At 38.9% G+C, this 25,288-nt stretch overlaps 1 protein-coding gene across 1 annotated transcript in view; it reads left to right on the plus strand.

Moving 5' to 3' along the window:
• Positions 1 to 25,288, plus strand: part of LOC118411902 (nebulin-related-anchoring protein-like) — a gene marked incomplete at its 3' end in the record, with an annotated part of 31,758 nt that extends 6,470 nt beyond the window's left edge. The window contains 25 exon segments of the mRNA XM_035814394.1: positions 6,864 to 6,971; positions 9,363 to 9,575; positions 10,007 to 10,102; positions 13,383 to 13,595; positions 13,905 to 14,009; positions 14,189 to 14,296; positions 16,708 to 16,815; positions 17,407 to 17,511; positions 17,679 to 17,774; positions 18,138 to 18,350; positions 18,684 to 18,788; positions 19,069 to 19,176; positions 19,321 to 19,428; positions 19,854 to 19,958; positions 20,160 to 20,255; positions 20,588 to 20,800; positions 21,104 to 21,208; positions 21,557 to 21,664; positions 21,990 to 22,097; positions 22,772 to 22,876; positions 23,230 to 23,325; positions 23,686 to 23,913; positions 24,281 to 24,385; positions 24,900 to 25,007; positions 25,182 to 25,288. Coding sequence (XP_035670287.1) covers positions 6,864 to 6,971; positions 9,363 to 9,575; positions 10,007 to 10,102; positions 13,383 to 13,595; positions 13,905 to 14,009; positions 14,189 to 14,296; positions 16,708 to 16,815; positions 17,407 to 17,511; positions 17,679 to 17,774; positions 18,138 to 18,350; positions 18,684 to 18,788; positions 19,069 to 19,176; positions 19,321 to 19,428; positions 19,854 to 19,958; positions 20,160 to 20,255; positions 20,588 to 20,800; positions 21,104 to 21,208; positions 21,557 to 21,664; positions 21,990 to 22,097; positions 22,772 to 22,876; positions 23,230 to 23,325; positions 23,686 to 23,913; positions 24,281 to 24,385; positions 24,900 to 25,007; positions 25,182 to 25,288 — 3,170 coding nt within the window.

Consider the following 25,288-nt stretch of genomic DNA (forward strand, 5'->3'; position numbering starts at 1 on the left):
AATATGATAAGGAACAGAATTACCAATAGGTATATCCAGACGTCTCTACATAATATAAGTATAGATACCGGTAAGCTGAGATTCTACAAAACTTGTAAATCTGTATACGCTAGAGAGAAATACTTAGAACTAGTTGATTTCGAGCTGCGCTCCGCAATAAGCAAAGTCAGAATTAGCGCTCATCCTCTAGAAGTGGAAAGAGGGAGATACAAGAGATTACCAGTGTGTGAAAGGATTTGTAAATATTGTACATCTAAAGCAGTGGGAGACGAAACACATTTCATTTCCAAATGTTCATTCAACGAAACCGAAAGAATCACCCTGTTTAGAGAAGTCACAAAGACTTATCCCAACTTCCCCACATTGACAGACAAACAGAAGGCCACTTTTCTCTTGAAATCGCAGAACCCACAAATTTTAGAAAATGTGGGGCTTTTCGTCTCCCTCTGCTTCCAAAAAAGATAAGTCAAACCCAACCTGCTTAGAAATAGCCAACACTAGTATTAGATTAGAACATTGTTTATGACTGTCCACTGTGTATACTATGTACTTGCAATTAGCCCTCGGGCACGAACTTGCAAATAAACTTCCTATATGTATCAATTATGTCTTCCTTGGCTGGACTTCGCGAGCGAATCATCTAGGGGCTGTCCACGTCGGCCACATGCTCGTTGGTGTCTAGTCAGTCCTATGCGGAACAGACACACCCGTCCACGGCGGTCACAGGGGAATGCTTCGTTGGGGGTCTGGGCCACGGCGGGGCAGTTCTTCCTTCTGCTGCGCTTCTCCTCGTGTGCAGCTTTGCGGCTCTTCTCGAAAGAGGATACTGCCTGGTATATCCGGACTGTGCTTCGCCAGGCCTCGGTTTGAGGATACTGCCTGGTATATCCGGACTGTGCTTCGCCAGGCCTCGGTTTGAGGATACTGCCTGGTATATCCGGACTGTGTTTCGCCAGGCCTCGGTTTGGGTATATCCGGACTGTGTTTCGCCAGGCCTCGGTTTGAGGATACTGCCTGGTATATCCGGACTGTGCTTCGCCAGGCCTCGGTTTGAGGATACTGCCTGGTATATCCGGACTGTGCTTCGCCAGGCCTCGGTTTGAGGATACTGCCTGGTATATCCGGACTGTGCTTCGCCAGGCCTCGGTCTGCAGCGAGGGCTGACCACTGGTGATTGATGTCGCAGGCAGAGATCTGACAGAGACGTCTCATATGTATAGTTGACCAATTTAACTCCAGTATGCCTAGATGGAAATATTGGTACGTGGGTGGGCCGTGATGAGACCTTGTTTCGATAATAGCGTGTTGCAGTGGAACTTCCGGGTTTGATCATGAGATCTGAACATGCNATCTGTAAAGGAAGCCTTTGAGAAACAACGAGGCCACTTCACTGTCCGTGTAGACGACCCTCAAATCACTCATGCGAAGGAAAATGTTAGGTGCTATTTGACATATGAAGTTATCAAAAAAGAAATTGTGACATATAACACCAGTCACTCCATTCTAGGAAAGTTGTTTTCCGGATTTGAACGCGGACATCTTGAAATCCCCATTTTTCAACTTTTTTCTTCCTGAACATACATGAAAGTTTTACATACCATTGGAAAGATCATGTTATCTGGAGTATGAGGCTCCTTTTTTATGGTCATAACGTACAAATTTTTTGAGATATTTGACTTTGAAAATTGCTTATCCCGAGGGTTAGACACCGAAACCCGAAGAAAATTCTTGAGCCCGCTGGCTCAATCAAGTCAAACCGTCGGTCTTCAGAGCTTACCCCGATTGAAGACCGCATACAATTAACACCATGAAAATCACTGAATTAAATAGAATGCACCAAAAAGCTGTTATTCAAAAAGAATTCACACCTGGTAAGCTTGTGTAATTAGCACGTGTATGACAAATTCAGACTACCTGGCAACTCAGGTACAGACCGACGGGGTGGACAGAAGATCCTCGGGAAATATTACTGACCCGTCCCCCGCTAAAGGCGGGAAAAGGTTATTTTGTATATAGTTAGCTAAATCAATACAATTTGCTTGATTTCAATGATTCATATGAAGAAAAGTTATCTTTGAAAGAAAAGCACAGCCTTGTCTGCCCAAGGAACTACACCGGGTCCGATATTTATTATTTTGTTTTAATCACACAAGACTTAGGGATTGTCCTTGTAACCTTCTTAGATAACGAAATTGCCACTGGCCTCCCAGCAGGGTGGCTGGTGCCAGTTTATTATTATTTATTTGGTGGGCCAACTACTCTCTCTTTGCAACCAGGGGGCTGAATTGTGAGGAACTCAGCCTATGTCTAATCTGGGTTGATGAATAGAGAAGTTTATTTGCAAGTTCATGCTTGAGGGCTAATTGCAAGTGCATGGTGTAAATATAGGAGATATAGAAGTGACAATAAACAGTTATAAACAATATTCTACTATAATACTAGTGTTGGCTATTTCTAAACTGGTTGGGTTTGACTTCTTTTTTGGAAGCAGAGGGAGACGGAAAGCCCCACATTTTCTACAGTTTGTGGGTTCTGCGATTTCAAGAGAAAAGTGGCTTTCTGTTCGTCTGTGGGTGTGGGGAATCTATATCTATACTTATATTATGTAGAAACGTCTGGATATACATATCTGTAATTCTGTTCCTTATCAGATAACATACATATACAGGGTCACAGAGTGAGTTGTCTGAGTACCAGAGATAAAAATATCCACTATAATCAAGTATTTCTTTAACATGCTGCAACAATGAACTTCTCCAGCCATTTACAAGAGAGTTGTGCTGTTCCAAGAGTGCGTTTACTTGTAAATGGATGCTTAGTAAAATCGATTTGTGTGAAACATTACATACTTTTTATTAGCCAATATTTTACAAGTCGAACGGAAATATCTATGTCTAGTGGAAAATCTGCCTAATTCGGACCTACATGCGCATATAAATTACTACTATTTCTAGAGACTTCAACTTGGATGAATGCCTAAATGTTTTTGCAGAATTGGTTGTGTGTAATTTCGATCAGAGATGTATCATAATTTCTCAGAACCCCAAATTTCACAAACATATAACAGAATGGGTTTACCACAGGAATCGGATATTCTCAGAAGGCTATCAGGTGAAACTAATGAACGAGTTAGACCAAGGAGGTTTCCTTTTTTCAACCTCCTTGGTTAGACATTTGAGGCTGTGCATCCAGGCTTTGCGCGCTTTGACAATTATTTTTTTGCTAATGAAAAGGTACCTGATGATGAATAAAACTGTGACAGTGTGAGCCAGAAAAATATCCATCAGGTATTTAGTTTGTTTGTTTTTTCACAGAGAAAACACTACTTTTTTTTTTCTTGTATCCCAGTTTTTTTCCTAGTTCTGTCAAGGTGTTTTGTCAAGTGTGCAACAGGAATTTGAATACTGAATACGCCTGACCAACAATGACACCTGGTAAAAGAACCATTGTCTTTTATGACTCTTGGCTCCCAATTGTTATTCGTGGGCATAGCTATTTGCATACTTTCTGGTAGTACAAACAGGCATTTTTGCAGCCAGACTTGGATGACGCAAGGCTCACCCGTGCAGTCACAGACAGCAGTGTAATCCTTTGAGTCTCAACTTCAATTCTCAAATGGTGAATATCTCATAAATGGAGCTAATGTTCCCACCCTTGAACCAAAGGCTATAGTTTGAAGTATAGTGTAAACAAAAGCATATCAAGTATTTCAACAGTAATCCAGGATTGAAATATGAAGTGCAATTTAAAGAAAAAGTTCAAGATTTGAGAACAGATCATCAGTCAGAATAGAATCTACAACGGTTTAATACTTATATCATGATTCAATTTTGTTTCACTATCACAAAGGTGAAATCCAGACAGTTTTGTGGGTAAAGTTCATGGAAGCCATACATTGAAAGTAAAAAACTTCCACTTTCACACATGACGCTGCCAACTATGACCCCATGTACCCGGATGTAAGACCAAGGAGGTTAAAGAAAGAGTGATTCTTTAACCTCCTTGGTAAGACAAATTCAAGCTGCTTTTGTGTTGACATGATGACAATTATTCGCAAATCTGAATATTAGTGGGGTTCAAGCGCTGCCAAACTGACCATGTGCACACCAACAGCTCTGAGCACAAATTATAGAAAAAGCGGGACTCTTTGTCTTTCTTTGCCTCCAAAAAAGAAGTTACCCAACCTATCTAGATACATGTATAGTATTTGAGTTGTCTCTTTGAATGAAATTAATATTTATCACAGTTCATTGTTACATGTGTAACAGTGGGGTTCAAGCGCTGCCAAACTGACCATGACAACACCTCGCCCCTCTGGTTGTTTCATATGCGTATTCCCTATCTTGTTTATACCATGTACTTGCAATTAGCCTACAGGCATGAACTTGCAAATAAACTTTCTTTCTATTGATCTAACACCGAGGCAGAACTAGGGGTCCACCTCTGACAGGTTAGAACAAGCTACTATAGTATTACCTAGAACTTTAGCCATGGTTTGGAGAATTATACTCACAAATCAATCCCGGGCTTACCAAAACCAACAAAACCGTTTTTAGATTAGCATCTGATGATGCTTATAACTCTCCTTTAGTCCTTACATAGCTTAGGCTCAAACTTTTGAATTAATTTTTTAAGTGTTATGTGTTTAAGCTTGAACCTGTTTTGAATTATTTTTTAATGTGTTCTATGTGGCTTTCTAATTCTATCTTGTCAAGTATTCTTTTTAACCCTTAAAAGTGTATGGTGTTTGGCTCAGGCAGACAAAAGGAAAGCCTGACGATTGAACTAGAAACAAAAGCCTGAATCTAAGAGCCAAACCTTCATCTTTTTAACATGGTAATTGTTAGAATACACAAAAAGATTGCACAGAAAGATTTCTAACTGTTGTGCTTTTTGTATGCAAAGTGAAACACAGCAGACAACAAAGGTCATTCACACTAAATGGATAATTGACAGTAGTTGTTGATTATTCAATCTCTTGAAATCACAGAACCCAGAAACTGTAGAAAAGGGCTTTTCGTCTCCCTGTTTCCAAAAAAGAAGTCAACACTAGTATTAATTAGAGTAGAGTATTGTTTATCTGTTCATTGTCACTTGTATATACATATATCCTATGTTTATACCATGTACTTGCAATTAGCCCTCAGGCATGAACTTGCAAATAAACTTCTATTATTTGGGAGCACTCTCTCAGGTACATGTACCTTATATGTCAATTGTTAAGAAAAAGACTGGAAGATGTATATATCCAGACATTTTTTTCATACACTGTCTAAAGATAATGGTAAGTTAAGATTTTCCAACAAACTAAAGAAGGGATAGTGGATACTCAATGGAAAATTATATAACGTTACTTGATAAACAGGAGGTAGGATCAGCAATGTGTAAACTCAGAATTAGCACCCACCCCCTTGAAATTGAGAAATGGCAGCACGAAATGCTACCTGTGGGCGAAAGAACCTGTGAGTGTAACTATTGTATTTCAAAACCAGTGAAAGACGAAATACATGGTACATTTTACTTCTAAGTCAAACTGCCTTTCTATTGAATGACAAGGAAACAAATTTTAGAGTTATTCCAAGAGGCCTACAAAACCCATAAAATTTCCAAACGTTTAAAGACGAAAACAAAACTATAACCCTAGGCCTGTTAACATCACATAACCCACTCACATTATTAAAAAAAGTGGGACACTTTGTCTTCCACTGCTTCCAGAAAAGAAGTAAAAAAAAACCCCCAAAGCTTAGATAATCATAATGATTGTAGCTCCCAGCAGTTCATTGTTTGCATCCTTGTAGAAAACAAAAGTCCCTTCACACCTTATATTACTACTGATAAGTACTGGATAATTTTAGGAGACAAACTATTCACATCCAAAAAAGTTTGGATTATGTTCAGTTTGTGAGGAAGATACCAGTGCATATCAGATTTGTATTTTTATGGTTACAATAAAGAATGTTTATTTAGGTGTTGTCACAGTGCAACATTTGACTATTGGACAAATTTGGGCTGCTTCAGGATGAGAGAAGTGGTGACCATTCTCAGAATACTAGCGATGACTGTTTCACTCTGGCAACAGTCTGAGGGGTTTGAATTTTGCTTATTATCAACTCAAACCCATTCTAACTGAAAAACCGTCAGTTATGATATGAGCCCGTCGGGTTCGTTTCATGACCGAGGGTTGTATTATTGTTCAATTCACGCCTTTCACACCTCTCCCTTATACCCCTCTGAGAGGTGTGAGGAGACAAATTCTCGGCCCTCGGGACACAAAGAAACCGACGGGTTTCATGATTTTTTAGGCTTTTGTCCGTAGGGTTGGGAGTTTAGACCGACGGCCCGAGTAAGTTTACCCCGTCGGTGTTCCAATTTCTCTCCAACGGGCGGCCCAAGAAGATATCGGGATGCTCTAAAAAGACCGCGGTCTCCTTGCATATTTCATCAATGATATCTTAAGTTGTGAACGTTGTACAATAATAATTTTCATATCATCATACTCAGTATGTCAAGAGCTACAACCTGATATCTCACTTGAAGGTAGAACAGCAATTTTGCTTGAATTTCCAAATGGCTTGTGTCTTTGCAAGAATAAAATGACCAGTGTTTATTGCACAAAATGAACAGAATTTTGTCATTAGACATTACCAGGCTAGTATTTTTCTTGCCCAAGTTATAGCCTTGGTAATGTTTTCTGATTCATAGATATCTCAGTTTTGAATACAGTTTGAAAGCTCTGGTGCAATGTGTATTTGCAATTTGTAGGTCTGATGTAAGTTACTTTTTGTTTATTTGGTAAACATAGCTTTTGAATAAATTACTTTTCATGTACTTTGCTGACAGTTCCATTGCTAAAATTTTTCCAGAACAAGTACAAGGAGCAGTACATGAATGACAAGGGGAAAGGTCATCAACTGCCCCATGATGCCATGGATAACATGAGGGCTAAGGAGGCCATGGACATCGCTAGTGAGGTGAATAGATGATTTTTTTATCTATTTGGGCCAGTTGTCTCTGTTGGACATGTTGACAACACAGAATTTGACATTTATAAACGTGAGGCCATAACATATCATAAACCACTACCTTAAGTTTGAAGAAAAACTAAAAATGTACAATTGTATTGAACTTGTAGCCTTATAACCTTTCAATAGAAAAGCTATTTTATTTTTCCTGTTAAGGAAGACTGTATTATTCAGTTGCAACCTGCCTCTGGGCATAAATGGGTATATCAACATTGTTTTATGAATCAAAGTGGTCCCTAGTTATTAGATTTTTTTTAAATCTCCCAGGTAAAATACAGGAAGAAAACTCGTGATGAGATGCAGAATCAGATGTTCACATCTGTGGACACCCTGGGGAACCTGACAGCCAAGGCCTGTATGGACATGATCAGCATGGTCAAGTACAAGGAGGAGGCTGAGAAGATGAGACCTCAGCTCAAGATGCCTCACGACCTTCCTGAGGTCAAGTTGGCTAAGGAAGTCCAGCAGCTTCAGAGCTATGTAAGGAATTTTCTTATTTAGTTTCATGTTTTTTTTAGTGGACATTCGTATAGTCCATTTTGTCATCATTTTGTTGATTGTTGAAGATTGTTTTGATAGAACTTTATTAATCAAATTTAATGTAATATTCTTACAGCAAAACTACATCAAGGACAGACCCACAAACTACACCACTGTGTACGATACTCCTCTCATGAAGCAGGCAGAGTTGGTAGCCAGACTGCAAAGTGATGTAGGTCTTCTTTCTTATGATAAATGATTAAATGTTTCTTATAATTTTGGCTAAAGACATCTGAAGTGCTATTAGGGATTGTCAAAGTCTGTTAACTTTTGAGATACAATTGTAAGGTATATCTTGTTTTGCTGGTAAAAAGATACAAGAATAGAATGGTCACAATTAAAGTTGCATAAGATTATTACTTTTCCTCTGAGATTGTTTAGCACATGTTTTAGTAGTCTAATGGTAGTTTCTTCTTCCAATGTGTCTTCACAATCAGATCCCCTACAAAAAGGAGATGAAGGAAGCAGAAGTGAAACAGTTCCCTGTACACGAGACTCCTGTATACCTGAACCAGTTACAAGTATCTGGATTCCAGAGCGACCATGTCTACAAGGATGAGGCTAAAGACATCATGGAGAAGGGACACAGCCAGTACCCCTTCACTCCTGAGATGTCTAGAGTGGAAGGTGCTGAAAAACTGAAATCTGAGGTAACATCTTTTGGTAGACTATAGAGAACATACTGTTTTTGCTTGTGCATTCTTCTTCTTTATTCTTTGTAGCAGAAAAGGTTTGCAGAAAAGGTCGGGCTGTCTATCTGGGCTGGCTACATGTATCACGTTTGGCTACTCAGATACTCCCATTCATAGCCCCAATTCTTTTTTTTCTCTTGCACACACTACTTTGGGGTGAGCTTAATGGTATAGTACGGTATGCGAGTAGCTTGACACAAGACTAGAGGGAGAACATTCTGCATTATACCTCATTAACTCGACCTTGTTCAGGGAGAGTACCATATTCAATTTTTGCTTAAATGTTACCTTTGTAGTTGATTTGTCCATTCCCTGCCTTGGGATGGATTACATGTAGGTCTATTTGTTGTATTGATTATTCAAAAGAAAAGAGCTAACATGCACATGTTTGTCTTGTTGTTTACAGAAGCTGTACAGGGAAGCTTTTGAGAAGCAGAGAGGCCACTTCACCGTTCGTGTGGACGACCCTCAAATCACTCATGCAAAGGAGACAACTGATCTGCAAAGCGAGGTACATTTCCATTTTTTTCTTCTTGAAATATCACCACAAAAACTTTGAAGATTACATTGAACAGTTACTAAATTCCTGTCTTTTGGATAGCTCAAAAATAAATCTCTAATAGTAATACTCTCTTTGTCCCTGCATATTGGTAAGGCTCTTTCACCTTGTCTCAATCGATTTTGTAAGATTAAAAAACTCCTGAGTTTTCTAGTTGTATTTTTTTTTACCTTCCACTTTCCAGAACAAGTACAAGGAACAGTACAGACAAGATAAGCTGAAGGGTCACATGTTGCCACTGGATGCCATGGAGAACATGAGGGCTAAGGAGGCCATGGACATTGCGAGTGAGGTGAGAGAACTTTGTATTTTCTATTCTCTTCTATTTCTGACAAAATATACTCATTGACAATGTAAGAAATATAAGTGGATATGATGTTGACAGGCATTGTTAGCATACTGTAAAAATATTCTATTTAGTACCTTTTATGCCCATCATCTTCATTGACAATATACGACAATGACAATGACAATGACATTGACAATGTATGTGTACAGACATTTGGAGACGGTAAGATCACAGGGATCATATTTTTAAATCCTTTTCAGGTCAAGTATGTGAAGAAAACTCGTGATGAGATGCAGAACCAGATGTTCACATCTGTGGACACCCTGGGGAACCTGACAGCCAAGGCCTGTATGGACATGATCAGCATGGTCAAGTACAAGGAGGAGGCTGAGAAGATGAGACCTCAGCTCAAGATGCCTCCCGACCTTCCTGAGGTCAAATTGGCTAAGGAAGTCCAGCAGCTTCAGAGTCATGTATGACCTTCTTCAAGCTTTCTTGAGGATTATTTCGTTTCCTGTCTTGTGATTTTTTTTAGCATCTGTAATTAGTTTTTGGAGAAAAAATGACATTGGGGAGCCCTGCATTTTCTGAGATATTTAGCAGAGGCAATGGGGTTCCCCTTCCAAATGTTCAGTTTATAGAATTTTAAGTTAGATTGGGACATTCTAAGACTTTTTGAGAGGAAACATATCACATTTGAAGACTGTGGCCATGTGTTACCCAGTAGATCCCTGGTCAATCTGAATAGTAGGCTTGCCAAAGAATCTGCTCCCAGGGAAAGGGGCCGGGTTGCATTGTCTGGGCATTGGGGCGCAGCACCTTTGGTCTCCCCTTTACAAAAGCCTTGGAATCAAAGGGTGGTTGCTTCAACACACGTTGTAAACATTGTGCATTTTTCCAACAGCAAAACTACACCAAGGACAGACCTACCAGCTACACCACTGTGTATGACACCCCTTTCATCAAGCAAGCTGAGTTGGTGGCTCAACTGCAAAGTGATGTAAGTGCTGTATTTCTTTTATTTTAGTAGAGATAAATGGAAGTAGACTTGAAGACAAGATAGAAATTTGAAAAGTGCAGTTTACATGTAAGTACTGTTGTTGATCAGTTCTTGAGGTGGTGTCTTTTAATTTATTTTTTGCTAGAACAATTTTGACGAGAACAAACATACATGACTATGTAATGCTAGTTTACCTTAATCCATGGGGTAACCTATAGCTGCTGGTTTTAAAAACGACACAATACTGCGGATAAACCTGTGACGAGCATTACAAAGCTACAAGAAGTTCAAAATTTACCTGTTTAAAATTGGTATGTCATGAACTGACTAAAGTTCCTTGTTTTTCTTTATCCTACATCAGATCCCTTACAGGAAAGAGGTGAAAGAAGCAGAAGTGAAACAGTTCCCAGTCCACGAGACCCCCGTGTACCTGAACCAGCTGCAAGTATCTGGTTACCAGAGCGACCGTAACTATAGAGATGAGGCAAAATACATCATGGAGAAGGGACACAGCCAGTACCCCTTCACTCCTGAGATGTCCAGGGTTGAGGAGACAGAGAAATTAAAATCTGAGGTAGGAAGTTGGACTGTTATCATTTTTATTCTTATGCAGAATGTAAAATATTAAATGTCAATTAAGGTTAGACTTCCAGGTTAACAGTATTAATAGACAACTCAATTTTGACAATTGCTTCTGGAGGTTTTGAGTGAATGCCATCACTCTTCTTAAGTGTCTTAGGCTCTGAAGTGATGCTAAATAAGAGTGATAGATGTCACTTGAAACATCCAGAAGTAGTCTCTAAATTTGATCCAATTGTAGGGATTAAACTGCCTTCAAATACAAATTAGTCACTAGTAATTCATTCTATGCACTGAAATGAATGCTTCTCTAACTTGTGATTTTCTGTATTTTGTTCAAAACAGAAACTGTACAAGGAAGGTTTTGAGAAGCAACGAGGACACTTTACCGTCCGTGTTGATGACCCTCAAATCACTCATGCAAAGGAGACAACTGATCTTCAAAGCGAGGTACAAAATGTTAATTTTTTTGTTGTTAAGAAATTGTGTTACAACATAATGGTGCTGGCATCATATAATGGTACATATGTTCACAATGTGGAATTTGCCATCGTTATTTTCATGGTAAGTTGTACTGACGTTCTAGTAACAACTGTAGTTTGAACTAGACTGACTGACAGTAAACGTTGTACAGATTTTCTAGTTCATTTCTGTCATTGCATACAAGAATTTCTTAGTATGCCTTTGTCTACTATATGTACATGCACATGCACAAACATTGTATGTACATTGGACTGACATTATGTTCAGTATAACTTATGGAGTATACTCATGATATATAGTATAGTTATGTCATTATTGTCTTCATGTAATCCTTCCAGAACAAGTACAAGGAACAGTACCTACAGGAGAGGGGGAAGGGCCAGATGTTACCACTTGATGCCATGGACAACATGAGGGCTAAGGAGGCCATGGACATCGCTAGTGAGGTGTGAAGACTTCTGTTTTTCAATACATTACTTAAAGGAACCTACTAGATTTATTGATAGGAGTAGGAGTACATGTATGACTGAGTCAAACTTGTCATACAAGTCTTATGCTTACTTGGCAAAATTGAATGTTAACATGTCTCTTGCGAGTTTTTATTAGCCTGGAGTCCAGCCTTGTTGCTTCAGTCCGCTCCCAAAGGTAGCTACGCTGCCAACAACTAGCAACCTTCGGGAGCGGACTGAAGCAAGAAGGGCTCTACTTCAGGCCAAGTTTTTACATGTACCATGTATCTGTCACAAACAAAATTCTCTTTCATATTTCAATTGGAAGGTACTGACAATCCAGTAAAAGTGGTGATATTCAATATGATAATGGTAATAGGGAATACATGTATGATTCCTCTACTTTTCAGGTGAAATATGTGAAGAAAACTCGTGATGAGATGCAGAATCAGATGTTCACATCTGTGGACAGCTTATCTAACCTGACAGCCAAGGCCTGTATGGACATGGTCAGCCAGGTATGTTCAACATCTCTTATTCCTGTAGTGTGCTGTTGGCTAAGAACAAGAGGTTAAGGAATAGTAGATGAAGAATTGGTGCATAGATGTCACGGTATTTTCAGGATTAAGTCTATGATGGCTGCATGTATTGAGTATGGTGTGCTGTAGACTTTGTTTTGTATATGTAAAATAGCAGTTCCATCGGTACCATTTTGTTTTTTTTACAGTAGACTGAAAAAAAAGAAATGGTAATGTTAAGGAATTGCAGATGAAGTAAGATCAGTAGAGGAGTTTTCACTCAGGTACATATGAAGGGTTGGCAATATGTTCAGAGTCATTTACATAAAAAATTGTACAATGTATGTAACACTATGTATGGCTAAGATATCAGTGGACTCCTTGATAATTGATAATTGAATTTCCTGTACAGGTAAAGTACAAGGAGGAGGCTGAGAAGATGAGACCTCAGCTCAAGATGCCTCCCGACCTTCCTGAGGTCAAGTTGGCCAAAGAAGTCCAGCGACTTCAGAGCTATGTACGAGCTTTAAAATTCTTATATTTTTTTATAAGACAACCATGTTTCCTTTCTTCTGGATTCTGTAATTATTTTACATTTGTTTATCAGAAGGTATTCTTTCTTAAATGTGAATTTTTATATGATCCTTTAACATTTGTTGATTAGAAGGTATCTTTACATTACTTTGTATAAACATACCGTACCTTTCTTTCCAGCAAAACTACACAAAAGACAGACCCACCAGTTACACCACAGTGTACGACACCCCTTTCATCAAACAAGCAGAGTTGGTGGCTCAACTGCAAAGTGATGTAAGTATAAATTTGTCAGTTTTCTTTAGATTTAGTTGAAAAAAACTCATAATTGTTGCATAAAGGTATTTCAGGTTATCAGTGAGATCACTTAACACAGGGCAGTGTGTTTGGCTCAGGACCGAGAGGTCTTGAGTTCGAATCCTGCCGTGGCACCGATCTTGTGCCCTTGAGAAGGGTACTTACCTCACCTTACTCAGTCACCCAGTGAAGGGCGGCATAACCCCATTGTGTGTAAACATGTCAACTGATGATTATGATGATTTCAGGTTAAGCTGTTTTTTTTTACAGATTATGTCTGCAGTTTTTTGTTGGGAAAAATATTTTAAAACTTGATAACATGTAGAGATGAAAGAAATCTCTAATTTGCTCATTGAACGTATGGCAGACTATAATGATTAGACTAATTGGGCTTCTTCTTGTTCTGTTCTCCCCTACCAGATCCCCTACAAGAAGGAGATGAAGGAAGCAGAAGTGAAGCAGTTCCCTGTACATGAGACAGAGCAGTACAAGTACATGCTGCAAGTGTCTGGATACCAGAGTGAAAACAACTACAAGGACGAGGCCAAATACATCATGCATCAGGGACACAGTCAGTACCCCTTCACCCCTGAGATGTCCAGGGTAGAGGAGACGGAGAAATTAAAATCTGAGGTATGATCTTGATGATAAGACTAAAGATTAAAGAGAAATGCTTTGTTTATTGATATATAATTCCAAAATGGTAATTATACTTGTATGTAAAAATATGCTCCAATCATGTTTGTATGGAGCATGTTTTGGAATATTTTAGAACTTGCCATTCCTTTGTATACCACTGCCTGTGTTCTGATGGAGTACATTTTTGGATTGAAACAAACCCTGTCTAATCTGTTATCTTTGACAAATGTCACAGTAGCTTGTGCACAAAATTTAGATGAAATAGTTTTGATAATATGATTTTTTTATCTTCACACAATACAGAAACTATACAAGGAAAACTTTGAGAAGCAGAGGGGCCAATACTCTGTCCGTGTGGACGACCCTCAGATCCTACATGCAAAGGAAGCGGACAGCCTCCAGAGTGAGGTGAGTATCTTAGACACAAGCAAGTTCTCATTAACGTTACCTGCTAATATTTTGGAAGTGTATTCACCACATATCTTTTTCATGGCTATAATGATTAGAGTAACAAGTGTACCTTGGCAAGTACAGAAAGAGCAGTATCTAAAAGAGTGCTTATCATTGTCTTTTATTAATTTTTCCAGAACAAGTACAAGGAACAGTACCTACAGGACAAGCTTAAAAGTCAGTTCTTGCCACTCGATGCCATGGACAACATGAGGGCTAAGGAGGCCATGGACATTGCTAGTGAGGTATGGAGACTTCTCTTTCTAACAGTTAACCATAAAGAACCCATCACACTCACATGTATCAACAAGAGTTCGTAGACCTCAGGCCTGCATGAAATGTATTGGGTTTCTGTAGACCTATTGTGTATTTTTGCCTTTTTGTCTGTGGTACGTGGTTGGAAAAATGAGCTTTTTACTGTGTTGGTTGTGCACCATGCAAAAGTCTGACTCTGAAATTCCATTTTCTGAATTTGTAAGTTTGGACATGGATGAACATTACTTATTTTGGATTTCTTAAGTATGTAACCAACCACAGTACTTTGAAGTTGTTGAGACGCTACCTTTTTTTGTCTCAGATGGCCCATGCACATGTAGTTACTCTGTCACATGATATACTAATATCTTCCTATTTCAATGTACTGACCTAATGCAGCTGCTAAGTCTCCTTGGTTTGTGTTCTTCCAATGATATTCATTAAAGATTTATTTCTGGGGTGTTATTCACTTGACATCGGAATGTTACTCGCATAATTTGACCAATGATACTTTTATCTGTAGTTCCATAGACATTAGACAACATGAATAGTGGTAGCCCCCATGCAGCAGCAACAGTTAGTCCCCAGGGTGGTATGATATTTTCATTCAATCCATCCAACCCAAACCTAAATCTCCTGTAGTATCTAAGCCAAATTTAACAGCATAATTTACTATGAAAAATGTCCTTGTCAATCCCATTTATAGATGGCAAGCTGCTGGCAATGGAAGCTTTGAAAAGTTCAGAAGCTGTTGTAGTCAAAGCAAACACCCAGCAAACATCCCCGCAAACCAATGAGCAGTTGCTTAGAAGGGGAATTTCATCATATATTTGCCGCGACAAAATGCAACAAACGATACTGAATTTAAAACAGAACAAAGCTAAGCCTCCACCACTTAACCCTGCCTGAACCATAGATTAAGCAGGCCCAAAAACCAAGCGAATATGACTAGCCCAAAACAACAAATTACATGTATACAGTATGGAAATGGCATTACCAAAGAAACAAAAAGAAACACAGGACAAATCATACACATACCTTTCTCTTATGCCCACACTCTATACAGTTCTCCTCCACATTAGAAAATTGCATCTTCTTCTGTTTAAGTTCAAGTTCAACCATGATTGCCAACAGGGTAAAGGAACTTGTACCGGAACTTAAAACTCAGTACTATACAGCTCTAGAAACACCACAAAGAGTAATAAGCAAACTTCAATTATACCTGACCAACAGATATATATTCTTGTACACTCCCGTCATCTGGCAAACTGTCAGTGCCACTAAGTAACCTGATACATTGAAGGTGGCCCAGGCCAGATGATGGTTCTACACCCAACCATAATCTGTTTTTAAAACCAAGCAGATATTGGGAGGATGCCCCAACCACACTAAAACAGGGTCAACCTATACAGTATCAAGTTCAAGCACTAGGAGGCCCAAAATCAAACCTGACCACCAGGACACCACAAACAACTCACGTACCAAATGGCAACACAATGGCACCTTGCGTTCCGGAGATACAGCGCACGCCCCGTGCCCGCACAAAAGGTAACCTAAAATGTCAAGTTCAAGCACCAAGGGCGCCAAAATCAAAATTGAGCATTATTCAGCCACCGCCGACACATGTGCCAAATATCATCGCGCCAGCACCAGCCGTTCAGAAGATATAACTCCGGAAACACCCCTCCCGGACACAAAATTCGACCTGCCGGGTCAAGTTCAAACGCGACAAGGCCCAAAGTCAATCCTAGGCAACAGGCAACAACCCCCCACCCATGCACCAAAAATCGTCGCAATCGCGCGTATCGTTCCGGACACACAGCGCCAAAAGTGCCCCAAAAACACAAAAAATGCCACCTTCAATGTCAAGGTCAAGCGCCAGGAGGCCCAAAATCACACCTGAGTGTCAGGCTACCATCCCCAACCCACGTACCAAAAATCGTCGTGCTCGCACCATCCGTTCACGAGATACAGCGCCCTACATCCCCGGCTACCGAAAAGTTCCCACCAGCATCAAAACCATACCTGCATACATGCAGGTAATAACAGAAGGGTTAAGTCTTGTTATGAAACCTATTTGCCAGCAAGGTACAGACAGTTGTATATGCCACCAAATAACAGTAGGTAAATCTGTTTCAGCTCTGTTCTGTGCATTTACACACCATTTGGCATTGGTGGTGCTTATCGTCATCACCATCAACATCATTATCTTAAGGGCATACATTGATGGATTGTTATGCCATTCTTTTGTTGTAGTTGAGAGTAAACTTTGTGAATGCTGCACCTCTAGAATGTTGGGAGAAATTGTCATCATGGTTTCAGTTGATGTTGTTTTCAAAAGATGTAATCTTTATAACTTGTTGCCATGGTAATTGACTGAAATATTTGGGCCTTTTTGCAGGTGAAGTACACCAGGCCAACTCGTGATGAGATGCAGAACCAAATGTTCACATCTGTGGACACCCTGGGGAACCTGACAGCCAAGGCCTGTATGGACATGATCAGCATGGTAGGTACTACTGTAACAGTTAAATATATGAAGGTTCAAACTCTTCTTCTGGATAATATCAAAATTTTATTCAGACGTTTCGGAAGACATCCATCTTCCTTCCTCAGTGACAAGAAAATGAAGACAAACAATTTCATGGAACAAATTCTGAATGTCTGAATAAAATTTTGATATTATCCAGAAGAAGAGTTTGAACCTTCATATATTTGTCATATCCTGGATGTCTAACCTTCACAAACGTTACTACTGGTAGGTACAACTGTAACGGTTAGTGGCAAAAATACATAGTACCTAGATGGAGGCAGCTGAATGCTGCCAAAAAGTTTGTGAAAACCGACAGTATAATTTATTCATTTACTGGTTTGGCTGTTCAGCATGCACAGCCTGTCATGTACTCCCAACTATGATTTTGGAAAAACAACTTTGCTTTCACATGACAACAAACTTGATTTAACCTATATGTAGCATTCACAGAGTTATGCTAAGCAGCTGCAGGCAGATACTGCAACGTGGCATAATGGTTTTACTGTTTTGTGTTAGGTCGTTATTGTCCTCTATCATTAATAACTGTGCATTAATTTGCTTCTACAGGTCAAGTACAAGGAGGAGGCTGAGAAGATGAGACCTCAGCTCAAGATGCCTGCTGACCTTCCTGAAGTCAAGTTGGCTAAGGAAGTCCAGCAGCTTCAGAGCCATGTAAGAACTTTTGCTTTTTACAAATTGCTTTCACTTCCAGAGATTATCATACAATATTGTATATTCTTTTCTCTGCGAATTTTGCATACTGTCATCACTTTATTTTGGTCCATTGAGAAGTATTGTGGTATAAGTGTGTTCTAACATGGTGCATACTTTGTTTACAGCAAAACTACACAAAAGACAGACCTACCAGCTACACCACTGTGTATGACACTCCATTGATCAAGCAAGCTGAGCTGGTGGCTAAGCTTCAAAGTGATGTAAGTTTTATGTCCTTAGATTTGGAAAATTCATTTGTCTTACAATGCTTGATTAAGACTGCCTAGTATATATTAATAACATTAGTGTTACTGTAACTGATAGTCATTTGAGATGATAAATGTAGTTGACATGTTTTAGGGAGAGGGGGTGGGAAAAGGTATTACAGTTGATGACCTTATAAGTTGGAAGAAATGACAGTAACATAACAGTAACATAATCATTGTTCTTTTAGATTCTTAACATCTCTTATCATATTCACTGGCACGGAATTATATGATGATCATCATATTCAATTTTCTTTCAAACTGTTCTAGTTTTTGGACATTAATAATTTTCCCTTGTTTCTTTTATGTTCTTACCAGATCCCCTACAAGAAGGAGATGAAGGAAGCTGAAGTGAAACAGTTCCCTGTACACGAGACTCCTGTGTACCTTAACCAGTTACAAGTGTCTGGGTACCAGAGCGATCATGTCTACAGGGACGAGGCTAAAACCATCATGGAAGAGGGACACAGTCAGTACCCCTTCACTCCTGAGATGACCAGGGTTGAAGAAGCTGAAAAGCTCAAATCAGATGTAAGAACTCTAAACTTTACCATGTTACACACGTTTCAAGGTATCAAAAGAAGTCCCTCGTCTGTTAGATGAAAACTCTATTAACCATGCTCATACATGTACGCAACTAATGAATCTCTTCACTGATTTACTTTGATCAATTTTTAATCTCAGAGCAGCAAGAAGCACAGAACACACACAGTGTCTCGTATTTGCTCTGTAGATCTTTGATTTGTTGTTCTTGTTGAAGTAAACTTGCTTTGTGCCTTTGTCCTACAACATAGATGATGATTGTTTTGTATTTTCTGTCTGTTTTCTACGAGGAAGACTGATTGTGTTCCCTTTTTTTTTAAGAAACTGTACAAGGAAAACTATGAGAAGATGAAGGGCCAGTTCTCTGTGCGTTTGGACCATCCCGCCCTCATCCATGCTAAGGAAGTAGCTGATCTTCAGAGCGAGGTAAAATTCTCAGACATATTAATATATTTGATATAAAAAAAACATGTAGTTGAATCAATATTACTGCTGGATAATATGAAATTCAATCAGACGTTTCAAACAGCGTCCACTGTTTTTTATCAGTGATTTTTCACCATTTTCAATCACTGATGAGAAACAGCTACATTATGCCCTTACTTTGGATTGAGTCGGGAGTTAGTGTACTAAGACCATTTTCCGCTGCTATTAATAGGAAGGTAGTAGATGTGCTTTTCTTAAACATTTCATGATACCTTTACAGAGGAAATACAAGGAACAGTACCTACAGGACAAGCTGAAGAGTCAGTTCTATCCGGTGGATGCCATGGAAAACATGAGAGCTAAGGAGGCCACAGACATTGCTAGTGAGGTATGTATGAACAAGGAGTTTAAATTTTCTCCCTTGTATTACATGTCAATGCACCAAACTTGTACATTTATAGGATGTATGTATACCATATAGAAATTAATGGTTTCAACAACTTAGATTGTGTTCTTTTTATATATCTTTTAGGTCAAATATACAGACAAGGCTCGCAAAGAAATGCAGAATCAGATGTACCTTGCGGTGGACTCCCTTACTAACATGTCGGCTAAACTGGTTCATGATCTTGTTAGCCAGGTATGTTTGCTGGTCTTTTTTCTAAAGGAATCAAGCTTTATAAGTTTATTTCCAATAGAGTTATTGTAATTATTAGTAGACTGTAGTTCATTATTTCCTTTATTCCTTGTGATACAATAATTTTGTCTTCCAAAGAACTTCAGTTCTCAATATTAAGGTCTATATTAATTTTGCTTAACTGTTGCAAAGCCTCATATCAGTGTAACATCACTGACTTGTCAAACTTATCTTTTGCATGTCTAACTGTACACTTCCTTTTAAAGCTTTGCTGTATCTTTATCTAGGAAAATGCCCCAAACATGCATGTTGCCAATGACTTCAACCCTTGGATACTTCAAGTATGAAATCGTCTTAAACCTTAATCTTGGGTAAATTGATAATTCTGGTGACTTATGATTCCTTTGTCTTAACTCTTGTGACTGCAGGTCAAGTACAAGGAGGCAGCTGAGAAGATGAGACCACAGCTCAAGATGCCTCCCGACCTTCCTGAGGTCAAATGGGCCAAGGAAGTCCAAGAGCTTCAGAGCTATGTATGTGTACAAACTTTTTTTGTTGAAGATAATTTTCCTTTCCCTTGTTTTCCTCTCTGCTTGCATCACATTTTTGCTCTCTGTAATTACATATATCTCAGAGATTTTTCTTGCAATAAACTGTTTAAACATTGTTGTATATTTAATATCATTGCTGGCCTGACTCAAAGTACTACAGTAACTGTAATTTGTTGTTTACAGAAAAACTACACCAAGGACCGCCCAACTAACTACATGACAGTTTATGACACCCCGGCCATCAAACAGGCAGAGCAGGCAACCATGATACAGAGTGATGTAAGTTCATTTTATTTGTTTGTTTATCATCAAATGTGAAAAATGAACAATTGTTATTAATGTTTTATATTTGTTGTGTTTTTGTTCCTTTCTTTTCTTCCTTCCTTTTCCTCCATCCTCCCTCCCTTCCTTCCTTCCTCCCTTCCTCCTTCCTTTCTTCCTTTCCTCCTTCTTCCCATCCTTTCTTCCCTCCTTCCTTTCTTCCATCCTCCCTTCCCTTCTCCCTCCATACCTTCCTTCCTGCCTTCCATCCGTGCTACCTATCTTCATTCCCTCCTTTCTTCATTCTTGATTTGAAAACATCTATAACTTTGTTTGTGCTCACCTACTAGATCCCATATAAGAAGGGTGTAAAAGAAGCAGAAGTGAAGCAGTTCCCTGTACACGAGACGTCGCAATACGAGTTTATGCTGCAAGTGTCAGGGTACCAGAGCGATCATAACTACAGAGATGAGGCCAAGTACATTATGGAAAAGGGACACAGTCAGTACCCCTTCACTCCTGAGATGACCAGGGTGGAAGAAGCGGAGAAACTCAAATCAGAAGTAAGTTGAATAGTCTTGATCTTTTTACATAATAAAACCCTTCATACTTCAATGCTTTTGTAGCTTATAAGTAAAATATGTTTTGAATGTTGATTTGCAATGCTTGTGTGTTAACACTCGAAAACTAGTATTGAAGTGAAGCACGATGCTTTGAAAAAGCCAGTGTAATATGCTTCTGTCACTATTGGCTGCGTTTCAGCATATACTAGGGCACACTTTTTACAAGGTACGACATGGGTAATGGTGGATTCTTGTACATGATACTCAAGGCAATGCCTTAAAATGTTTTAATCTTTATTTCAGAAACTTTACAAGGAGAACTCTGAGAAGCAGCGTGGCCACTACTCTGTCCGATTGGATGACCCTCAGATCCAGCATGCAAAGGAGGCCGACAGTCTCCAGAGTGAGGTTAGTATCAGAATTCTCTTGATGCTAAAAAATAATACTAAAATTTTTTATTACTGGTATTTATCTGCTACATGTTCAAACATTGGGATTGCAGGCTTCCATGCTTGAGATTTGTTACACTAGTACTGATCGTACTGTAATAAAGATTGAGTTGGAATCTGTCAAAAAACAATTCTTAGCATCTTGTTCTTGCTGAAAGTTATGATTTTGGTACTGGAATATTTGAAGAAAAAGGGGTATTTGATTGATATTTGTTAGCAGCGTTTTAGAAAGAGATAAAATGTGAATTTAGTGAAACATATGGAATTTTTTAGAGGTTTACAATGTATGTTAATTTTGTTGTCACAGAACAAGTATCGTGAGCAGTACCTGAAGGAGAAAGGCCAGGGCCTCATGTTACCGCTGGACTCCATGGACAACCAACGGGCTAAAGAGGTCTCTCAACTTGTCAGTGAGGTGCGTATTGTTACATACATAACTAACTAATTCTGTGAATTAAGACGAGAAGGCCATGTAGTCAAGTTAAAAAAGATGCATTAAAGAGGGATAAAAGAGGGCTAAAGATGTTTCAGAACTTGTCAGTGAGGTATGTATTCTTTCATACAACTAATTCTGTGAATTAAGGTGAGAAGTATAGTCAAGCTAAAAAAATGCATTAAAGAGGAATAAAAGAATTGATTAAAGGATTCAGTGATTGCTTTAAATCTTAACATTTTGTTGTCCTTTTCTTTAAATTTATGATTTGAAGATAATGATGAAAACAATTTTATACTCCTTGCAGGTGAAATATGCCCAGGATGCTCGTAGGGAAGCTCAAGAGAAGATGTACAACACGGTGGACTCTCTGACTAGTATGACTGCTCAAGTGGTCTCACAACTCACCAGCCAGGTACAGGAGGATGTTATCTATGGACCCATGTGTCTGAGAGTTCTTTATTTTGTACCCCACCACCTTTGAGACAAACTCTTTACATAATGGTACTGTAGTAGTTGAGTCACATTGTACAATGGCAAATTCCTCAACTCTGCTCTGTCATGCTCTACAGAAATTTGTGGAGAGCCTGGTGTCACCTCCCTGAGGGTGAACTGAACTGGACTTAAAGGGACATAATGTAGAAATTTGGCGCCAAAATTTCAAATGTTCTGAACCTAAAAATCACCAGTCAGATTGACATTTGTAACTTATTTCCAACATATCTGCGTCATTTTATCACCTTTCTAGCGGTAATTAACAAAGCCAAAGTAAGCCACAACCAAATTCATTTACTTATTACTGCAGTGTAATAAGGTAGATTCAACTCATTATGTAGAAAAATGGCCGAAAACAGTAACTTTACATTTTACATTATGTCCCTTTAATTTGGATGTGTCATATGCACTTCAGTTGTCTTCTGGCAAAAACGAAATGTTCTATAGATCATTTCTGATGGTCACTTCTGTCCTAACCTTGTCAAGAATCCTATACCAAAAGAAAAAGACCATCACCTTTAAGTAATGCGTGTCTATAGTTAATGCTGGTTCCAAGTGTGTTACTAAACACAGTCTCTTTGGATTGTCCAACAGGTCAAGTACAAAGAGAAGGCAGACAAGGAAAGGTCTCAGCACAAGGTGCCTGCAGACACTCCTGAGGTTGCCTGGGCTAAGGAGGTGCAGCAGCTACAGAGCACGGTGGGTTAGAGGGGTCTCAGACTCTACTTCTTGCTAGCTGCTACAGATAAAAATGTTGAATTTGAGAGACAAAATGTAAAAGAAAGTTATTTGCCTATGGTCCAGCTTCTTGTGGAAAGGGTGGGTGGGTGTTGGTGTTATGGATAAATCATTAGAAGGGTATTGAGTGAAAATTAAAAAAAATATTGAACTGCAGAATAAGGAAAGTCTGCTTGCGAAATAGGAAAAATTGAAGAAAAAAAGTAATTGAAATGATCAGTTTTAGTTTATCTATTTTACCAAGAGTATATACATTCTACAGTATGTAACAAAGAGCCTTCCATAAAGTAACTATATTTGTTGATCTTTTACAGAAAAGCTACACCAAGGACAGGCCAACCAACTACATCCCTGTGTACGACTCTCCTCACATCAAACAGGCAGAGGAGGCCACCAAACTGCAGAGCTCTGTAAGTAGCCCCGTTAACTACTAACTCTTAAGAGTGGAATTTTGTTTACTTCTAGGCAATCGAACAATAACTGTGTTTTGCTCAGGATTTGAGTAATGCAAATAAAAGGATAGGACTGCCAGAAAACTAATGAGCACTTCTAATTTTGGGTTTGTCTGACATGCATGTACATGTGTTTGTGTGTGTGCTTGTATTTGACGTGTGTGTGTTTGTATGTGCATGTTTGTGAACACATAAATGAAGCTGGAAGGGAATGCAAAGCAATGTGGGGGCTTAAGATACATCATGGGCTCTACAATTACGTTAAGGATGTAAAATCTGCCATCTCTGATAGCCATGTTTGTAAATTTTTTAACACAGCTCCAGTACAGTGACCGAGATGCTGGCACTTTGCACTCAGAGTTCAGAGGTCAGCGCTACACCCCTCTTGAAACTCTGGAGAAGAAACACACGGACGACATCAGGAACATCGTCAGTGATGTGGTCTACAAGGACGAGGCTAAGGAGATCATGCAGAAGGGACACAGTCAGTACCCCTTCACTCCTGAGATGACTATGGTGGAGGAGGCTGAGAAGCTTAAATCAAATGTAAGTAGTTCTTTAAGTTTTTGAAACAATTGCATGCCATGGTCACATTAGATTTTGGTTGCTGCTAGCATATTTTTTCCTTGACACTTTAAAAATGGAACCTCTTATAAGTCGTATCAAATTTGAAATCTTTTCAGCATCACATAAATTTAGGAAATCATAATGTATCAATGATGATGGTCATTGTTTCTGTCAGTGTAAGTTTCACTTTTGGTGTATTTTTGATAGACACAATGTAGGTCAGACTGTGAAATGATGTTGTCAAGGACTGTTTCTGTGCTGGAATTAAAAGATGCTGACAACAGTGAATTTTTTAAATCTCTGAATCATCAATCTCAGTGGAAAATAATGAATATCCTCTTTCCAGCATCTGTACCAGGAGAACTACAAGAAGTACCTGACCAACTTCACCATCCGTGCTGACTACCCAGAGTTTGTGTTCGCTAAGGAGACATCGGACCTGCAGAGTGAGGTTAGAGCTTTGGAACATTCTTTAGAACATTAGAACAATTTAGATAGAACATTAGAACATCATTTAGAATATAAGAACGTCATTGATTAGAACAACTTAGATTCAACATAAGAACATAATGTAGAAGATAAGAACATTATTTAGAACATTAGAACAACTTATATTGAACATCATTTTAGAACTTAAGAATATTAGAACACTTTAGACAGAATATTAGAACTTTTTATGCAGAGTCAAAATGTTCTTTCAAATCCAGAGTTTGGCATAATAATATTTTGGTAATGTGTGTAATAATTCATGAAGTTTTTTGTACCCATGTCAAGATAAAAGGATTAACAGTTTTTCTTGTTTCGTTGATAACCTTTCCATCTTTTACCGACTCTTACTTTGAGTGTGAAGAGTAAGGTAAAATGCCTGAGCATCCTGTAGTGTAGGATATGTGAAAAACTATGGCAAAAGTATGCATGATGTTCATTGTCTGTTTATTGATTTTATTGTATGGTTTTGTTTTTAGAACAAGTACCGTGAGCAGTACAACAAGGAAAAGGGCCAAGGTCTTATTTTGCCCCTGGATACCATGGACAACCTCCACGCCAAGGAGGCAGTAGCACTGGCAAGCGAGGTTCGCGTCCTAAAAGTTTTGTTGTCTATTGTTGTCTATGTCTCATGCTGAGATACAGGGATATGAACAAGGTGAAATTTACTCATCCATCCATCCATCCATCCATTCATTCATTCATCTGTCCATTAATCCATCTATTGGCATTCATTCATTTGTTCCCTCATTCTCCTGCAGGTTAAGTACACTCAAGATGCTCGTAAGGAAGCACAAGAGAAGATGTACTCTCCTGTAAACTCCCTCACTCTCATGACAGCCAAGATGGTCACCGACCTAACTAGCCA

This window comes from Branchiostoma floridae, chromosome 3 (assembly GCF_000003815.2).
Source record: "Branchiostoma floridae strain S238N-H82 chromosome 3, Bfl_VNyyK, whole genome shotgun sequence".
In the NCBI taxonomy this organism is placed as follows: Eukaryota; Metazoa; Chordata; class Leptocardii; order Amphioxiformes; family Branchiostomatidae; genus Branchiostoma; species Branchiostoma floridae.